General features: G+C 56.6%; 2 protein-coding genes across 3 annotated transcripts; one reads left to right on the forward strand and one right to left on the reverse strand.

The window, feature by feature from the left end:
• The first annotated feature begins 1204 nt into the window (after nt 1-1204).
• YBX2 (Y-box binding protein 2) lies at nt 1205-4793 on the forward strand. The gene is made up of 10 exons (XM_053462762.1): nt 1205-1437; nt 1999-2062; nt 2180-2213; nt 2567-2656; nt 2791-3078; nt 3176-3279; nt 3406-3574; nt 3646-3747; nt 4306-4384; nt 4622-4793. The coding sequence occupies exons 1-9, from the start codon at nt 1338-1340 to the stop codon at nt 4351-4353; spliced, it is 999 nt and encodes a 332-aa protein (XP_053318737.1). The 5' UTR covers nt 1205-1337; the 3' UTR covers nt 4354-4384; nt 4622-4793.
• A 3186-nt stretch (nt 4794-7979) lies between these two features.
• On the reverse strand, nt 7980-14849 carry SLC2A4 (solute carrier family 2 member 4). Of its 2 annotated transcripts, none has more exons than XM_053462654.1 (11): nt 14508-14849; nt 13634-13741; nt 12891-13060; nt 11828-11952; nt 11419-11534; nt 10048-10210; nt 9691-9878; nt 9423-9527; nt 9200-9301; nt 8755-8958; nt 7980-8642 (listed from the first exon to the last, which is right to left on the reverse strand). In XM_053462654.1, exons 1-11 carry the CDS (start codon nt 14544-14546, stop codon nt 8433-8435), a joined length of 1530 nt encoding a protein of 509 aa, XP_053318629.1. In that variant the 5' UTR covers nt 14547-14849; the 3' UTR covers nt 7980-8432. The 2 variants fall into 2 exon arrangements, with proteins under 2 accessions (XP_053318629.1, XP_053318628.1); XM_053462653.1 differs by having other exon boundaries at nt 13634-13744.
• Nucleotides 14850-15144: the final 295 nt, after the last annotated feature.

The following is a 15144-nucleotide window of genomic DNA, read 5'->3' on the forward strand; positions in this document are numbered from 1 at the left end:
TACAATGTGTGTTTATATAGCGCCCTCCATATACCACAGCGCTGTACAATGTGTGTTTATATAGCGCCCTCCATGTACCACAGCACTGTACAATGTGTGTTTATATAGCGCCCTCCATGTACCACAGTGCTGCACAATGTGTGTTTATAAAGCGCCCTCCATATACCTCAGCGCTGTACACCGTGTGTTATTTACATTGGGGGCGGTTGTGTCGGGGGTAAGGAGCGATGGCTACCTGAGCTCCTGTCCGCTGTGTGACATCATCGGGAGACCCCCGCGGCGGCAATGCGAACGCGGTATACCGGAGGAGCCGCAGCCGCGTTACTCTCATTCTAAACCGGCTCAGGATACCAGAGGACAACCAGGGGAGGGAGAGAGCCGGCTCACGGAAGCAGAGAGTGCATAAATGGTTAATACACATGTATGAGGCGTGGGGGGGCTCACAGAAGCAGAGAGCGCATAAATGGTTAATACACAGGTATGAGGAGTCGGGCTCACAGAAGCAGAGAGCGCATAAATGGTTAATACACAGGTATGAGGCGTGGGGGGGCTCACAGAAGCAGAGAGCGCATAAATGGTTAATACACATGTATGAGGCGTGGGGGGGCTCACAGAAGCAGAAAGCACGCAAATGATTAATACACAGGTATGAGGAGTCGGGCTCACAAGCAGAAAGCACACAAATGGTTAATACACAGGTATGAGGAGTGGGGGGGTCGGGCTCACAAGCAGAAAGCACGCAAATGGTTAATACACAGGTATGAGGAGTGGGGGGGTCGGGCTCACAAGCAGAAAGCACGCAAATGGTTAATACACAGGTATTAGGAGTCGGGGGGGCTCAAAGAAGCAGAATGCACACAAATGGTTAATACACAGGTATGAGGTTACCTTCCCCTGTGAAGTTGCTGCAGGGGGCGCGCTTTGCACAGACGCGTCTCTCCTAGGTGATACGGAGACACGCCAATCAATCAGCACACAACATTAATACCTGCTCAGCCATGGGAGCCAATCCGCCGCGGAGTTCGTCCGTCCAATCAGCTGCGTGGGTTGCGGCCTGTGCTCGCGACTGGCGGTTCCTCGCAGTTCATTTGTATTTCCCGCCCATTCCAGACCAAGCCAGTCACGAGGCAGCAGGGCGGGAGCGCATCTATTTAAACCAATCAGGAAACGCAGCGCTTTAATTGACGTTCTATAGAACCAATGTAAAAAGAGAATGTTTTTTCGGCGCTATATATAAAGATGGGTTGACAGGTGTTCCCGGGCTCCCAAGAACAGGTGGGGGGAGGGGTCAACTGGAATACTATACCGGCACCGAAATCTTTAGCTGCACCGCGAGCATGACCGAAGTGGATCCCGAGCCGGTGGTCCAAGCGGAGCCGGCACCGGAGGCCCCAAAACCGGCGGTGGCCCGGAACCAGGCGGACAAAAAAGTGCTTGGTGAGCGACTGGTTTTGGGGTTACCACGGGGAAAATACGTTATCTGATCCCCCCCCCCTGCGGTAACAATGACTTGTGGTACCCCCTCTCTAAATTACCGTTACTGTCTGCACCGCACCGCCCCCCCCCCCGGGGTGATCACTAGCGGTACTCCCTCCCTAAATTACCGTTACTGTCTGTACCCCCCGGGGTGATCACTAGCGGTACTCCCTCCCTAAATTACCGTTACTGTCTGTACCCCCCGGGGTGATCACTAGCGGTACTCCCTCCCTAAATTACCGTTACTGTCTGTACCCCCCGGGGTGATCACTAGCGGTACTCCCTCCCTAAATTACCGTTACTGTCTGTACCCCACGGGGTAACAATCGCTACAGCCTCTATTGCTCCTCTTGCCCAGTCTAGTAATTGTTACTGGCATCCTCGGGAGGGGGGGGGGGTGATCCGACTGGCATCCTCTGGAGGGGGGGGTGATCCGACTGGCATCCCCCTTGATCCGGCTGCCCTCCCCGGGGGTAATTGCTGCCTCTTGCCCTCTGTTATAATAACGTGGTTTCTTTGCAGCCACCCAAGTGCAGGGGACCGTGAAATGGTTTAACGTGCGGAACGGCTACGGCTTCATCAACAGGTAAAAGGCTGCCGCCGAGGGGTTAATCACCGGCCCGTGCGGCTTTCACAGTGTAAGCTCCGGGGGGCCCCGCCGGTGGCTTGGCTGCTCTTCTCACCCTCCTCTCTCTCCTCACAGGAATGATACGAAGGAAGATGTCTTTGTTCATCAGGTGAGTGTCTGTGGGGCGTGTGTGTGTGTGTGTGGCGTGTGTGTGTGTGTGTGGCGGGCGTGTGTGTGTGTGGCGTGTGTGTGTGTGTGGCGGGCGTGTGTGTGTGTGTGTGTGTGGCGGGCGTGTGTGTGTGTGTGGCGGGCGTGTGTGTGGCGGGCGTGTGTGTGTGGCGATATCTGGGGTAATACCTGCTCCGCCACATGCTTCCTGCCCTCTCCCTTCCACGAGATCAGCCTCACAGCCAGCATAACGGCACATGTGGATTAGCCCGCTGCCGGCCCCCCGATCCGGTGCCCTGGGTAACTGTTCCGTGCGCCCTGTTGGGGATTAACCCTTTCTGCATGTGTCTGCAGACCGCCATAAAGAGGAACAATCCGCGGAAGTTTCTCCGCAGCGTTGGGGACGGCGAGACGGTGGAGTTCGATGTGGTGGAAGGAGAGAAGGTGAGTGTTTGGGGTATGTCTATCGCCAGGGTTACCACGTGTAGTGGCATTTAACGTGAGGTGCCCCATGGGAGCAGTCGGCGTATCTCCCTGCACGATTATTCCTCCCCAATGAGCTACTGAAATGTCTTCAGGGTGCGGAGGCGGCTAACGTGACCGGGCCGGGGGGTGTCCCGGTGAAAGGAAGCAGATTCGCACCCAATAGAAGACGGTTTCGGCGGCGCTTCTATCGGCCACGGACGGACACCGCAGGAGAGTCTGGGGGCGAGGGGGTGACTGGCGAGCAGGTGAGCGAGGGCGAGCGGGCAGAAGCCTCGCCCCAGGACAGACCCCCCCAGCGCAGACGCCCGCCCCCGTTTTTCTTCCGGCGGAGGTTCGGCAGAGGACAGCGGGGTCCAGCTCAGCAGGACCAGACTGCAGAGGTGGGTGCTGGTCACGCTGTGGCCTCCGTTACCACGGTGATGGGCGTGGGCCCCGTTGCCTGTGTGGTAGTCCGGACACGTTCCTTCTCATTTATAGGACGCGAGCCAAGCGGAAGCCAAAGACTCGGCGCCGGCGACTGCCCAGCCAGGGGATGACCAGCAGAGGGCGACACCCCGCAGGTTCCGGCCGAGGTTTCGCAGGTAATGTATAGTGGTAGCAAGCGCACTGAAGTGTGTGTGTGTGTGGGGGGGTATTTAGGGATGCTGCCGCCTGTGCAGGAGACTTGTGTTCCTCGGGTCTATTTGCTGATCTCTCTTCTCGGACAGACCACTTCGCCCTCGGCCCCCACCCCAGCAGGCCACGGAAGGGGGCGACGGGGAGAGCAAGCCTGCCTCGGACGATGCGACCCGTCCAGAGCCCCAGCGACAACGCAACCGCCCGTACTTCCAGCGCCGCAGGCGGCAGACCTCCGCCCCACAGCCAGGCTCGGCCCCGGTGAGTTTGAGTAACGACTGGTCTTCAAAACATGGACGTTCGGCTCAGAGACTAATGTGGCTTGTCTGCAGGGCGATGAAAAGAGCCAAACAGAGCCCAGTGAAGGTCCGACAGAAAGTGGCCCCCCGATGCCCCCTGCTGCCCCCGCAGAGGCTGATGGAGCGCACACTGAGGTGAGACCCAGTCCTGTATCCTACAGATAACGGCACCAGGTCTCTGCATTAAATACAAACCATGCGCTGTCGGCCTGTCCTGATAATGCCCCCCCTATCGCTGCCCCGGGATGTATAGGTGACCGTGTGCCTTCGGGGACCCGTATCGTGTGGCGCCCGAGCAGTTATTGCTGCTGGAAGGGTTTGGGATAAGAGAAGGACAGGAGGGTCTGTCCAGATCCTGCTGGGAGATAAATCACTCCCCCTGCTGGTTGATCTGGCACCCTGCGATCAGCAGCCCAATGGAGCCATCGGTACATGGAGTGTGAGTGCCGGAGAGATCCGGAAAACTCTAACTGGGGGCAAAAAGAAAATGCTTCTAAACAAAGTCTCTGGTGCTGACGAGCGATAAATCCCCTCCCGCCCCCTTTGAACCGGTGGCGTTATATAATTAATAAAACCCAGTATGGGGTTATGAAAAATGCAGCTGTGGTGGAGGGGTTAACCATTATGCTGTTTTTTTGCTGGGAGTAGTTGTCTGCTGGGTGGCGGAAGTTCATGTGAACGGTTCTATTTCAGACTCCTGCCCCAGAGGCTGGGGTGTCGGATTCCCCGGCTACTGAGTGACCCCGTCATTGGCACGTGGCGTGTGGCGCAGGTACGTGAGCGCCTATTGTACACAATTAGAATGTTAAGACGTCAGTGTCCCTTCTGGGCTGCCCTCCGCGTGGTCTCTGAAAATAGCCCCCTGAAAGGTCACCCCCCCCCCGGGGTGTGAAGGAACGCAGCCAATCTGCCCCCTGCTCCCATCTTCTGTTAAAGGGGGGGCGCGGTGCTCCTTGCCGTAGTCCCCCCCACCCCCGCTCTCGGTAATCGCTTGTTTTTCCTGTTTCAGGTGTCGGATCCGTTTTATAACCACACGGGATTGAGTGGATCACGGCGATAAATCACTTTATGAGGTGGGGCCCCGGGCCCCGTCACCGTGTGCTGCCTTATTTGCACTATTTTGGAGATTTGGGGTTTGTTTTATGGCACAGTCCGGTGTGACAGTAAACATCTAATGGCAAGCTCTTGTGTCCTGTGGTTATTATCGTGGGGGTGGTACATATCTGATGCCCCTGTACGGGTACTTAATGTATTGTGTGTGTGTGTGTGTGTATACAGGGAGTGTGCGCTCACTTACTGGGCAGTCTAATGTCTGTGATACCCCCCCAGCAGAATACGGAGTGACCCTGCTGCTGCAGCCCTGCTGCTGCCACCTGCTTCCTCCAATGGTCAGTTACTCGAAAATGCTGCCGGAGCTGACCCTTTTGGTAAAAGGGCCATTTAACCCCTTAAGCACAGGGCTGCCGTGACCGCTTCCTCAGGTTTAGCTGCCGTTTTCCTCGTTTGAAAAACCCGCAAATGATCATTTTCTTTCCTGACAGGAATTTCTTTGGATCCCATCACCTTCATCAAATCGTCCAATTTACTGTAAAAAATAAATAAAATGTGAAAAATGCACTTTGTATGAGTTTTATTTGAACGATCTTGCTGAATACGCTCTGCACTGAGTTTAGGAATAGCCATTTTTTTATGTGTTTTGCAGGTTACAGGGCACGTATGTTTATTCCAAATCTGGGCGTTCTGCCCCTGTGTGTTGTTTGGGGCATCTTTGAAGCCGGTCCGTTCAATTTACCCCATCAAACCATATACATACATATCTGAAAACCAGACACTCCGGGATGTTAACCCTTTCTGAGTGGGTGAGTCTCCGCGGGGTAAGAGGCTCGTTGATTGCTGTGAAGTGGGGCTGATCTGCTAACAGGCTCTGTTTCCTCGTTGGCTGGAGGGGTGCGTGGACGCTGTCAGCGCATTTACCGCCATCTTGGGAGGCTGAATAGAAACCGGGTTTTGCCCAACGTTTACTTTTCAAGCTCACATTTCCCTCCCCCCCTGACCTCCACCCATAGCTCCTCCCCTTTCTCATTCATCCTTCCCCCAAGCAGCAGCATACCATTGGGGTGCGTGTGTGTGTGTGTGTGTAAGATGTTTTTAGCCAAACGAAGAGTTCTCGGATCAGTCCGGAACCTGCATATTGGGCTTTATGGGGGCTGCTGTTTCAGGGGTCCTACACGGGTGGCCTCCCTGGGATGGGCGGTCTCACGCTGTCAGTGAAATCCCAGACCTCTGAAGGACCACCTTACTTGGTGGCCAGCGTGTGTTCCCCTCAGTATCGAGGCTTATGGTGCTGCGTTACCAGATGCCTCCATGCTCGGAGACGCTCTGTAAGCGCGTATCCCTGGCCACGCGGAAGCGCTGTGCGCATCGAAAGATCAGAGACGGTCGTGGGGGGGGCTCTTTGAGGGTTCGCTCCGTTTGTCAAAGGCCTTCCTGCGCGGCTCCATTCAGACAACGTGGCAGCCGGGGCTTCTTTAACAAAACAAGATCCGGTTCCCAGGGACAGTCGCCCACGAGAATAATGGCTCGGTCAGAGAGAAATCGCGTTGCAGGGCGTCGCGGGATCCTCGCGGACAGGCCTCAGCCCATCAACGCCCCAAAGTCCACATTTCTGCTGTCAGTTCTGGTTCTGGAGAAGCTCTGCGGACCTCCTTTTGAACAAAAGAGCGGGAAAGCGGCGGGCGTTGGCGTGTCACCGCCTTGTATTATCTTCCAGCAGGACAAGGTCACCTGACCAGATCTGTAAGGCCGCGCTCGCTTCCCTCCCTCTTTTCTTCTCAGATTCTTATCAGGCCTGAAGTTGCGAGGAAGAAACCCAAAGACTTTCCGTCACTTGGTGTCAGGGACAAAAAAATTACGGTAAGAGTTTTTTTTCGTATTATGTGTTTTGCAGGTTACAGGGCAGGAAGCACAAGTAGCGCTTTGTTACGAATGTTTATTCCAAATCTGGGCGTTCTGCCCCCGTGTGTTATTTGGGGCATCTTTCAAGCCGGTCCATTCAATTTACCCCATCAAACCATATACATATATATCTGAAAACCGGACCCTCCGAGCGGATGCGTCTCCGCGGGGTAAGAGGCTCGTTGATTGCCGTGAAGCGGGGCTGATCTGCCGGCAGGCTCTGTTTCCTCATTGGCTGGAGGGGTGCGTGGACGCTGTCAGCGCATTTGCCGCCATCTTGAGAGAGGCAGCTTGCGGAGTGGCGTGGTCCGGGCTCCGTGTCACACCACAAGCCTTCTTTAGATTGTAAGCTCACGGGTGGGGCCCTCAGGAGCCACCGTTCCTGCCGGGGGCTTAGTATAATGTAAGACGAGATTGTCAGCTCACCTCTATATGTGTTAAAGTATATTTACATTGGTACAGCGCCGTGGTATATGTTAGCGCTTGATAAACACAGCAGACGTGGCGTGACTCGAGAGCGTGGCCGGCTGTGGAGCGGGGGCTGGGAGGACGTGGTCTGTGGTCACCTCTTCCTCCCCATCTCCTGGGTGTGCCGAGGGGGCCCTTAATGGTAATTAACCCTTACCATGCCTGGCGGGAAGTAGCCAGATCACGTTACCAGGCAGTATGCTGCAGGACTGGATGGAGGGTTGGTTGGGATGGTTGGTCGGGATGGTTGGTCGGGATGGTCCATCAGTACTCTCCCGGGGGTGGGGGGGTGGTGGAGTTGTTGGAAGGGTTCCATATTTTTCTCCCTAATCCGGGGTATCACAAAAGCACTGCACAGAAGGGGTGGTTTCATTGATGCGGAGGGGCAATAAATACAGAACGGGGGCAATAAATACTGGACGGCGTCTCTGAGGTAAGAACTATCCGCCCTGGATTCGGTGACAATTGAATTGGCACAAACCAAAACGTGGCTGCGTGGCAGTGAGAGCCGAGCCGTTCGTGGCCAGGTACCCGTCTTCACCCTCACCACCGGTCTTCACCCTCACCACCTGTCTTCACTACCTGCCCTCATCCTCCCTTCCTGCCCTCACCCTCGCTATCTGCCCCAGCTACCTGCCCTCGCCCGCGCTCCCTGAGCCCTGCATGACTTCGGGTGACTCAGATACAGCCGAAACCTGTGGCCCCCCTAAGACTTGTTTGTAGGGGGGGGTTGAATAACGATCACAAACTGCACCGGTATAACTCTCATCACACACAGCAATGCTGGCAAAACTGCCGTAAAGTGAGCTGTAAAAGAACAAATAAATCCTTTTACTGCGGAAAGAAGCTGCAGCTCCAGAGCTGCCCCCCCATGGTCCGGGGTCTCCCTCCTTTAAACGGGGTCTCTGCCTGTCGCCGGATCCCACGAGACAGCTGTCCACGTATAACTTATATAACTTATATAATTTATTCCCACAGCAAGAAATATACAGATATTTATACACGACGGATACACGGGTCCCACGTCCCCCCCCCGGGCTCTCTCACCCCAGCCTCTCCTCCCTCTCACCCTGCACCCCCCCCACCACCACCCCGCGCTCCCTCAACAGGGCAAAAAGCAGAAGTCCGGGGTAACGGTGATCCAAGGTGTGTCTGCCTGTCCGCGTCTCACGTTAATTCATTGCCACAGCAAAAAATATACACATTTATACACAACGTATCCACGGATTCCACGCCCCGCCGCGCTCCCCACCCCCTCTCACCCCCCCTCTCCCTCAACAGGGCAGAAAGCAGGCGTCCGGGGTATCCCTGTCTGTGCAAACGTCCTCCGGTAATATCAGTCCCACGCTGCAGGTGGCGCCACACTGGATTCCACGCCATCACTGAGTGTGCACTCGTCACTCATCCTCGCCACCCCCTCCCAGACTGTCCATCTCCGTGCTCGCCTTCACCTCCATGTCCAGCAGCGACAGGTTCCTGCCACGAAAGGCGTGAGAAATCTCATCGAAGGACTTCCCGCGGGTCTCGGGGACACGGAAATACGTGAACACCAGGAAGCCCACCAGCAGCAGGGCGAAGAGCAGGAAAACGTAAGGGCCACAGAGATCCTAGAGAGGGGGGCCGAGAAGAAGGGTCATGTGATGAAACGGAGCAGCACGCTTGCCACGTGTCGTGTTCTTAGCACACAGTGGCCCCTTAACGTGCCCCCCCGTCACTCACCGCGACGTATGGGAAGAACATGCCGATGATGAAGTTCGATGTCCAGTTGGTGCAGCTGGCGATAGACATGGCCGCTGGCCGGGGGCCCTGGCTGAAGAGCTCCGCCACGATGAACCACGGGATGGGGCCGGGGCCAATCTCAAAGAAGGCGACAAAGCCGAAAATGGCCACCATGCTGAGCGAGCTCATGGACGGGACCGTGTCCTGCGGGGAGCAGAAGGAGATCAGAACAGGGCCTCCCCCCACATCTGTCACTGGTGGTCTCACTGAGGGGTAAAAGAGCATGTGGGGCACCTCCCTCAGATTTCACAGGTATACGGGGTGTCAGCCACGCGCGGGCCCGGACGTGGCGCATATAGCTGCGTGTATCCTGCAGGGGCCGCGCATGTATTTATCGTCTGATTCTAATCCCCGGTCTGACCCCGGCCACGCATCACACACTGACCTGCAACACCATGGCCACAGTCATCAGGAGCGCGCAGATAACCATTCCAGCCAATCCCAGGAGGTGTAGAGTGCGGCGTCCGGCCCGCTCCACCAGGAACAGCTGTGGGGGAGGAGAGCGACATTAAGACACGGGAAGCGGACTACCCACGTGGACCCTCAGCAGCCTATGAGAGGAAGGTGGGAAGGCACATGACCCAACCCCGCCCCCGATCCCCTCTCACCGACACCACGGTGAAGGCGGTGTTAACGATCCCCGCTCCTATCGTAGCATATATTGGCTGCTCCACCCCCGCCTTCGAGAAGATATCTGTGGAATAATAAAATATCTGGGGAGGAAAAAAAAAACAGCAGTGATGAGTCATCTCGTGGCCCCTGCATAAATAGCTATAGGTCAGAAATTTAGATAAAAAGTCTGGCTAAAGCCCCGCCTCTAGCCACGCCCCAAACCAAAAGTGCCCCTCCAGGGCTGTGCCACGTGCCGTCTCTCACCGCGTTGATGCCGGACAGCTGTTGGGAAAGCTGCAGGACGATGGCCACCAGGATGGGCTGTCTGTACGAGCGAGAGCGGAAGATCTGCGCGATCGAGACCTTCGGCTCAGAGTCCATCTGTCTCTTCTCCTCCTTCATTTCAGACAGATCCTCCGAGACATCCAGGAGGCCGGTGAGACGGCGCAGGCCTGGGGGCAAAGGGGAGAAAACCGGTCACATGATGTGACACCACGGCCACACGCTCGCTCACTCAATGACAGTCACACTCGCTCAGTCACACACAGCCACACGGTGACCGTCACACGCTCGGTCGGTGAGAGACACCCCCCGCTCGCACCCTCGGTGAGAGACACTCACTCTTCTTGGCCTGAGCTTCTTGTTCACACACGATGTAAAGGAAGCGGGGACTCTCTGGACAGAATGGGAGCATCAAGGACTGCGCGGCGGCCGGAATCAGAGTCACCCAGAACAGAGCCGACCAGCGAGTCCTGGACCCCAGGAAGAGATCCAGCCCCAGAACCTGAGAAGGGCAGAAAGGAAGGAGAGAGACGGGGCGGGCAGGAAGGAGAGAGACGGGGCAGACAGGAAGGAGAGACGGGGCAGAAAGGAAGGAGAGAGACGGGGCGGACAGGAAGGAGAGAGACAGGGCAGACAGGAAGGAGAGAGACGGGGCGGACAGGAAGGAGAGAGACGGGGCGGACAGGAAGGAGAGAGACGGGGCAGACAGGAAGGAGGGAGATGGGGCAGACAGGAAGGAGAGAGACGGGGGCAGACAGGAAGGAGAGATACGGGGCGGACAGGAAGGAGAGAGACGAGGGCAGACAGGAAGGAGGGAGATGGGGCAGACAGGAAGGAGGGAGACGGGGCAGACAGGATGGAGAGAGATGGGGGCATAAAGGAAGGAGAGAGATGGGGAGAGACAGCGCAGACAGGAAGGAGAGAGACGGGGCAGACAGAAAGGGGAGAGACGGGGCAGACAGGAAGGAGAGAGACGGGGCAGACAGAAAGGGAAAGACAGGGCAGACAGAAAGGGGAGAGACGGAGCAGACAGGAAGGAGAGACAGGGGCAGACAGGAAGGCGAGACGGGGCAGACAGATTAGAGACTGAAACGCGCAGGGGTTGCGAGAGGCCGCAGTAAAGCTGACACTATAAATGCTTTGTGTTATTATTCGGTATATTTAAGATATACAGATTCACAGGTTCTGGTCCGCCACAGCATATGATGCAGATTCCCCTCCATTTCCCATGATCCCTCTGTGCAGGCGGCATCAGAATCCCATTGGTAAGCCCAAGCAGGAGGTTGGAAGCCGCTTCCTGTTCTCTCCCCGCTAGAGATTGTTTCCAGCCACGCAGGTCCCTCCGTGACGCTATTATCACAAATATCTCAGCGTTTGGGTGGTGGGGACGGTGGGTCAGGTAGACAGCTCCCACGTGGCAGGTAAGTCCATAGCCCTGCCCAAGCCCCATCTTTAAACCCGCCCCTGAGCACCTCTAACCACGCCCTGAATCCAGGTGTACGGATCAGGGTGGCAGATGGGCGGGAATAATACGTTTAGGGATCTGTTACTAACCCATACCCTGTGCCCTGTCTGATCCCCTGCACCTGCATTTGTAAAAAGAGCACCTCCAGCATGCGTGGCTCCAGGGAGGGGGATCCATATAGATTCTGATACTGGAGCAGAAACCTAACAGATCTGGCAGGCTAGCAGCATGCGCGAGAAGCTTACCTGGGCTATCAGAATCCCAATGACTAAGGCCAGCTGGTGTAGGGTGCCCAGCGCCCCCCGCAGGTGTGTCGGAGCAATCTCCCCTACGTACATTGGCACCAACCCCGAGGCCAGACCTGTTGGAGAAGGGAGCAGGTGAGGGATTGCTATCGGCCGGTGGCAAGATAAAGGGTTAAACCTGCATGCCTGTCCAAGAGGATGCTGGCTGTCAAAAAGTTAATCAAGACAGGCTTCCGTGACAGATCAGGGGTTAAGGCTTAACTCTGGCATCAGATCATCATATAACGGAGGTTAATATAGCGAGTCCTAGTTCTCTGGGTTAATCAAGGGTTAATGGAGCCCAGCCCCTCTAGCGGAGCATGGGGAGGAGTCACACAGATTAGGCTGCAGAGGGTTAATTGTCTATTACCTGAATACACTCCAATCAGAAACCTTCCAATGATCATCATCTCATACGATTGGCTGATCTGGGACAGACCCATAAGACTTCCCCCGAGGAACGCAAAGACGTTGTTGATGACCATAGCGCGTTTCCTGCACCGGACGGACGGACAGACGGACGGGGAGAGAACAGGCAGTGAGAGCGGAGGACATGCGCGGGCACACAGTGACAACATGTGATATGCGGGGCCTGAATTGGGGGGCACCGGGCAGGGGCTTTAATAGGGGCAGATCATCCCCATGGGCCCTTTCCTTCCTGTGCCCCCCCTCTCTCCTACCCCAGTGCCTCCCTCTTCCCATATGCCCCTCTTTCCTCCTCTGATGCCCCTCTTTTCTCCATTAGACTGGGGGACACGTTTTATGTGTAATTGGATGGGCCGTGTGACGGGGAGGATGCGCCGTGGACACCGCCGGTGCCTTACAGGAACGGAATGTTCCACGGTTACTGCGAGGTGGCAAATAATCAGCAATGACCAGCTGGCACGGGACACGTGAGATGGAGAGAGGAGGGAGAGAGGGATAGAAGGTAGAGAGGGAAGGAGAACAGGTAGTGGGGGAGGAGAGAGAGAGAGGGGGGATAGAAGGTAGAGACGGAAGGAGAACAGGTAGTGGGGGAGGAGAGAGAGAGGGGGGATAGAAGGTAGAGAGGGAAGGAGAGCAGGAAGTGAGGGAGAAGAGGGGGGTAGAAGGTAGCAATGATAGGAGAGCAGGTAGTGAGGGAGAAGAGAGAGGGGTGAGGAGAGCAGGTAGTGAGGGAGAAGAGAGGGGGGGAGCAGGTAGTGAGGGAGAGTGATTGGGGATACATGGGAGAGATTAGGGAAGAAGGTAGTGAAGGAGGAAAAAGCAGAGAGGGAGGGTAAAGCGAGGCAGAGCATGTAGTGAAGGAGGAGTCAGAGAGAGATAAAGGGAGAGAGAGGAGGCGATAGAAGGTAGTGAGCGAGGAAAGAGGAGGGAGAGCAGGTAGTGAGGAAAGAGAGGGGACAGAAGGCCGGGGGGGGGGGATTGTCTCCATACCATGTTTTCTCACTCACCTTCCCAACCATTGAGACACGACTCCCACGCTGAGAGAGGACACCATTCCACCGATGGAGAATATGGCCACGGACAGCGACCACAGGGTTCTCAGCAGAGAGGGGTCTATGGAGGGGGATCCCGGGGGGCTGCGGCTTATCCATGACTCGTTATAACTCTGCTCGATGATCTGCGGGGGGTACAGACATCATACACCCCCACGGAATGCCACGGACCCGCAAGGCCACACTTACCCCACTAACTCTCCATACACTGCCCGAGGCCACGTTTGCCCCACTAACTCTCCATACACTGCCCACAGCCACGCTTACCCCACTAACTCTCCATACACTGCCCACAGCCACGCTAACCCCACTAACTCTCCATACACTGCCCACAGCCACGCTTACCCCACTAACTCTCCATACACTGCCCACAGCCACGCTTACCCCACTAACTCTCCATACACTGCCCACAGCCACGCTTACCCCACTAACTCTCCATACACTGCCCACAGCCACGCTTACCCCACTAACTCTCCATACACTGCCCACAGCCACGCTTACCCCACTAACTCTCCATACACTGCCCACAGCCACGCTTACCCCACTAACTCTCCAGAAGTTGCCCTTGTGTGGTTATAAGGGTTCCACGCCAGATCCACGTCCTCAGAATAAAGACCCTCATGCGGAGAAACCCAGAAATACCCCCAGATGCACCACCATCCCAGTGAAAAGCCCCTCTATGTTTGGGGGTCTCTTACCTTTTGGGGGGCATTGATGACTCCGATGTTGTACCCAAATTGAAATGACCCCAGGATGGCTGTGACCACGGACAGTACGAGGGTCCTCGTGACGCCACGCCGGACCACCTGCTGGGGGAGATCCCAATCACACAGGAAACGCTTGGTGCCCCTCTCTATATATTTACCCCATTCCCACCCCACGGCTTCTACCCCTGCCCTCCACCCTCACTATACCCCGGATCTGCCCTCCACCCTCATTATACCCCGGATCTGCCCTCCACCCTCATTATACCCCGGATCTGCCCTCCACCCTCACTATACCCCGGATCTGCCCTCCACCCTCATTATACCCCGGATCTGCCCTCCACCCTCACTATACCCCGGATCTGCCCTCCACCCTCACTATACCCCGGATCTGCCCTCCACCCTCATTATACCCCGGATCTGCCCTCCACCCTCATTATACCCCAGATCTGCCCTCCACCCTCATTATACCCCACATCTGCCCTCCACCCTCATTATACCCCGGATCTGCCCTGCCACCCTCATTATACCCCGGATCACCCCAGATCTGCCCTCCACCCTCATTATACCCCGGATCACCCCAGATCTGCCCTCCACCCTCATTATACCCCCGGTCACCCCAGATCTGCCCTCCACCCTCATTATACCCCCGGTCACCCCAGATCTGCCCTCCACCCTCATTATACCCTGGGTCACCCCAGATCTGCCCTCCACCCTCATTATACCCCTGACCACCCCAGATCTGCCCTCCACCCTCATTATACCCTGGGTCACCCCAGATCTGCCCTCCACCCTCATTATACCCCTGACCACCCCAGATCTGCCCTGCCACCCTCATTATACCCCTGACCACCCCAGATCCACGTACCTGCCCTCCATCGATGGGCTGGAACCCGTGAGAGGGCATTTCCAGCCAAGGGCAAATTACTCCGAGAAATCCTTCGCCGTGACCTTGCAGGAAAGAGGCAGGGAGGGGCAGGAAGGACGGAAAATAATGGGACACCCCAGCCCGGGGCAAGTTCCTCGGAACCCTCTGCAGAGGTATCAGGGGTAAAAGGAGAGACAGGAGAGGGGACACGGTTTGGGGGAGAGAACGTTCAGGAGACACGGAGAAGAGGGGTATCTGACACCCTGCCAAGGAGTGAGTGGGGAGGAGAGGCTGGCGGGGCAGAGTGAGTGGAAGGAAGGGGCAGAATGGGAGGAGTGAGGGGGGGTCTCACAACACAAGCAGGGGCAGACCCCGTGGGGGGGGCACAGCAGGTGTGGGGAGGAGGCCCCGCCGTGGGATGTAAAGTGAGGTCACTGTGGTATTCAGTTTGGGTTTCTATTTGTGGCCCGCGTGGCCCCCGGTCCCTCTGCGTCACTTGTGTGACCGCGACACGCGTAACAGCGCTCGCTATTCTTCCTGCCCCGGCTGCGGGGTAATTTCCGTGCCCCCCCAGGCTGTCACTGAAAGGTCGCAGCTGTCCTGCTGGGGAGGGGGGCGATGTGACACGGACGGAAAT

The sequence above is a fragment of the Spea bombifrons genome, chromosome 4, assembly GCF_027358695.1.
Source record: "Spea bombifrons isolate aSpeBom1 chromosome 4, aSpeBom1.2.pri, whole genome shotgun sequence".
NCBI lineage: Eukaryota > Metazoa > Chordata > Amphibia > Anura > Pelobatidae > Spea > Spea bombifrons.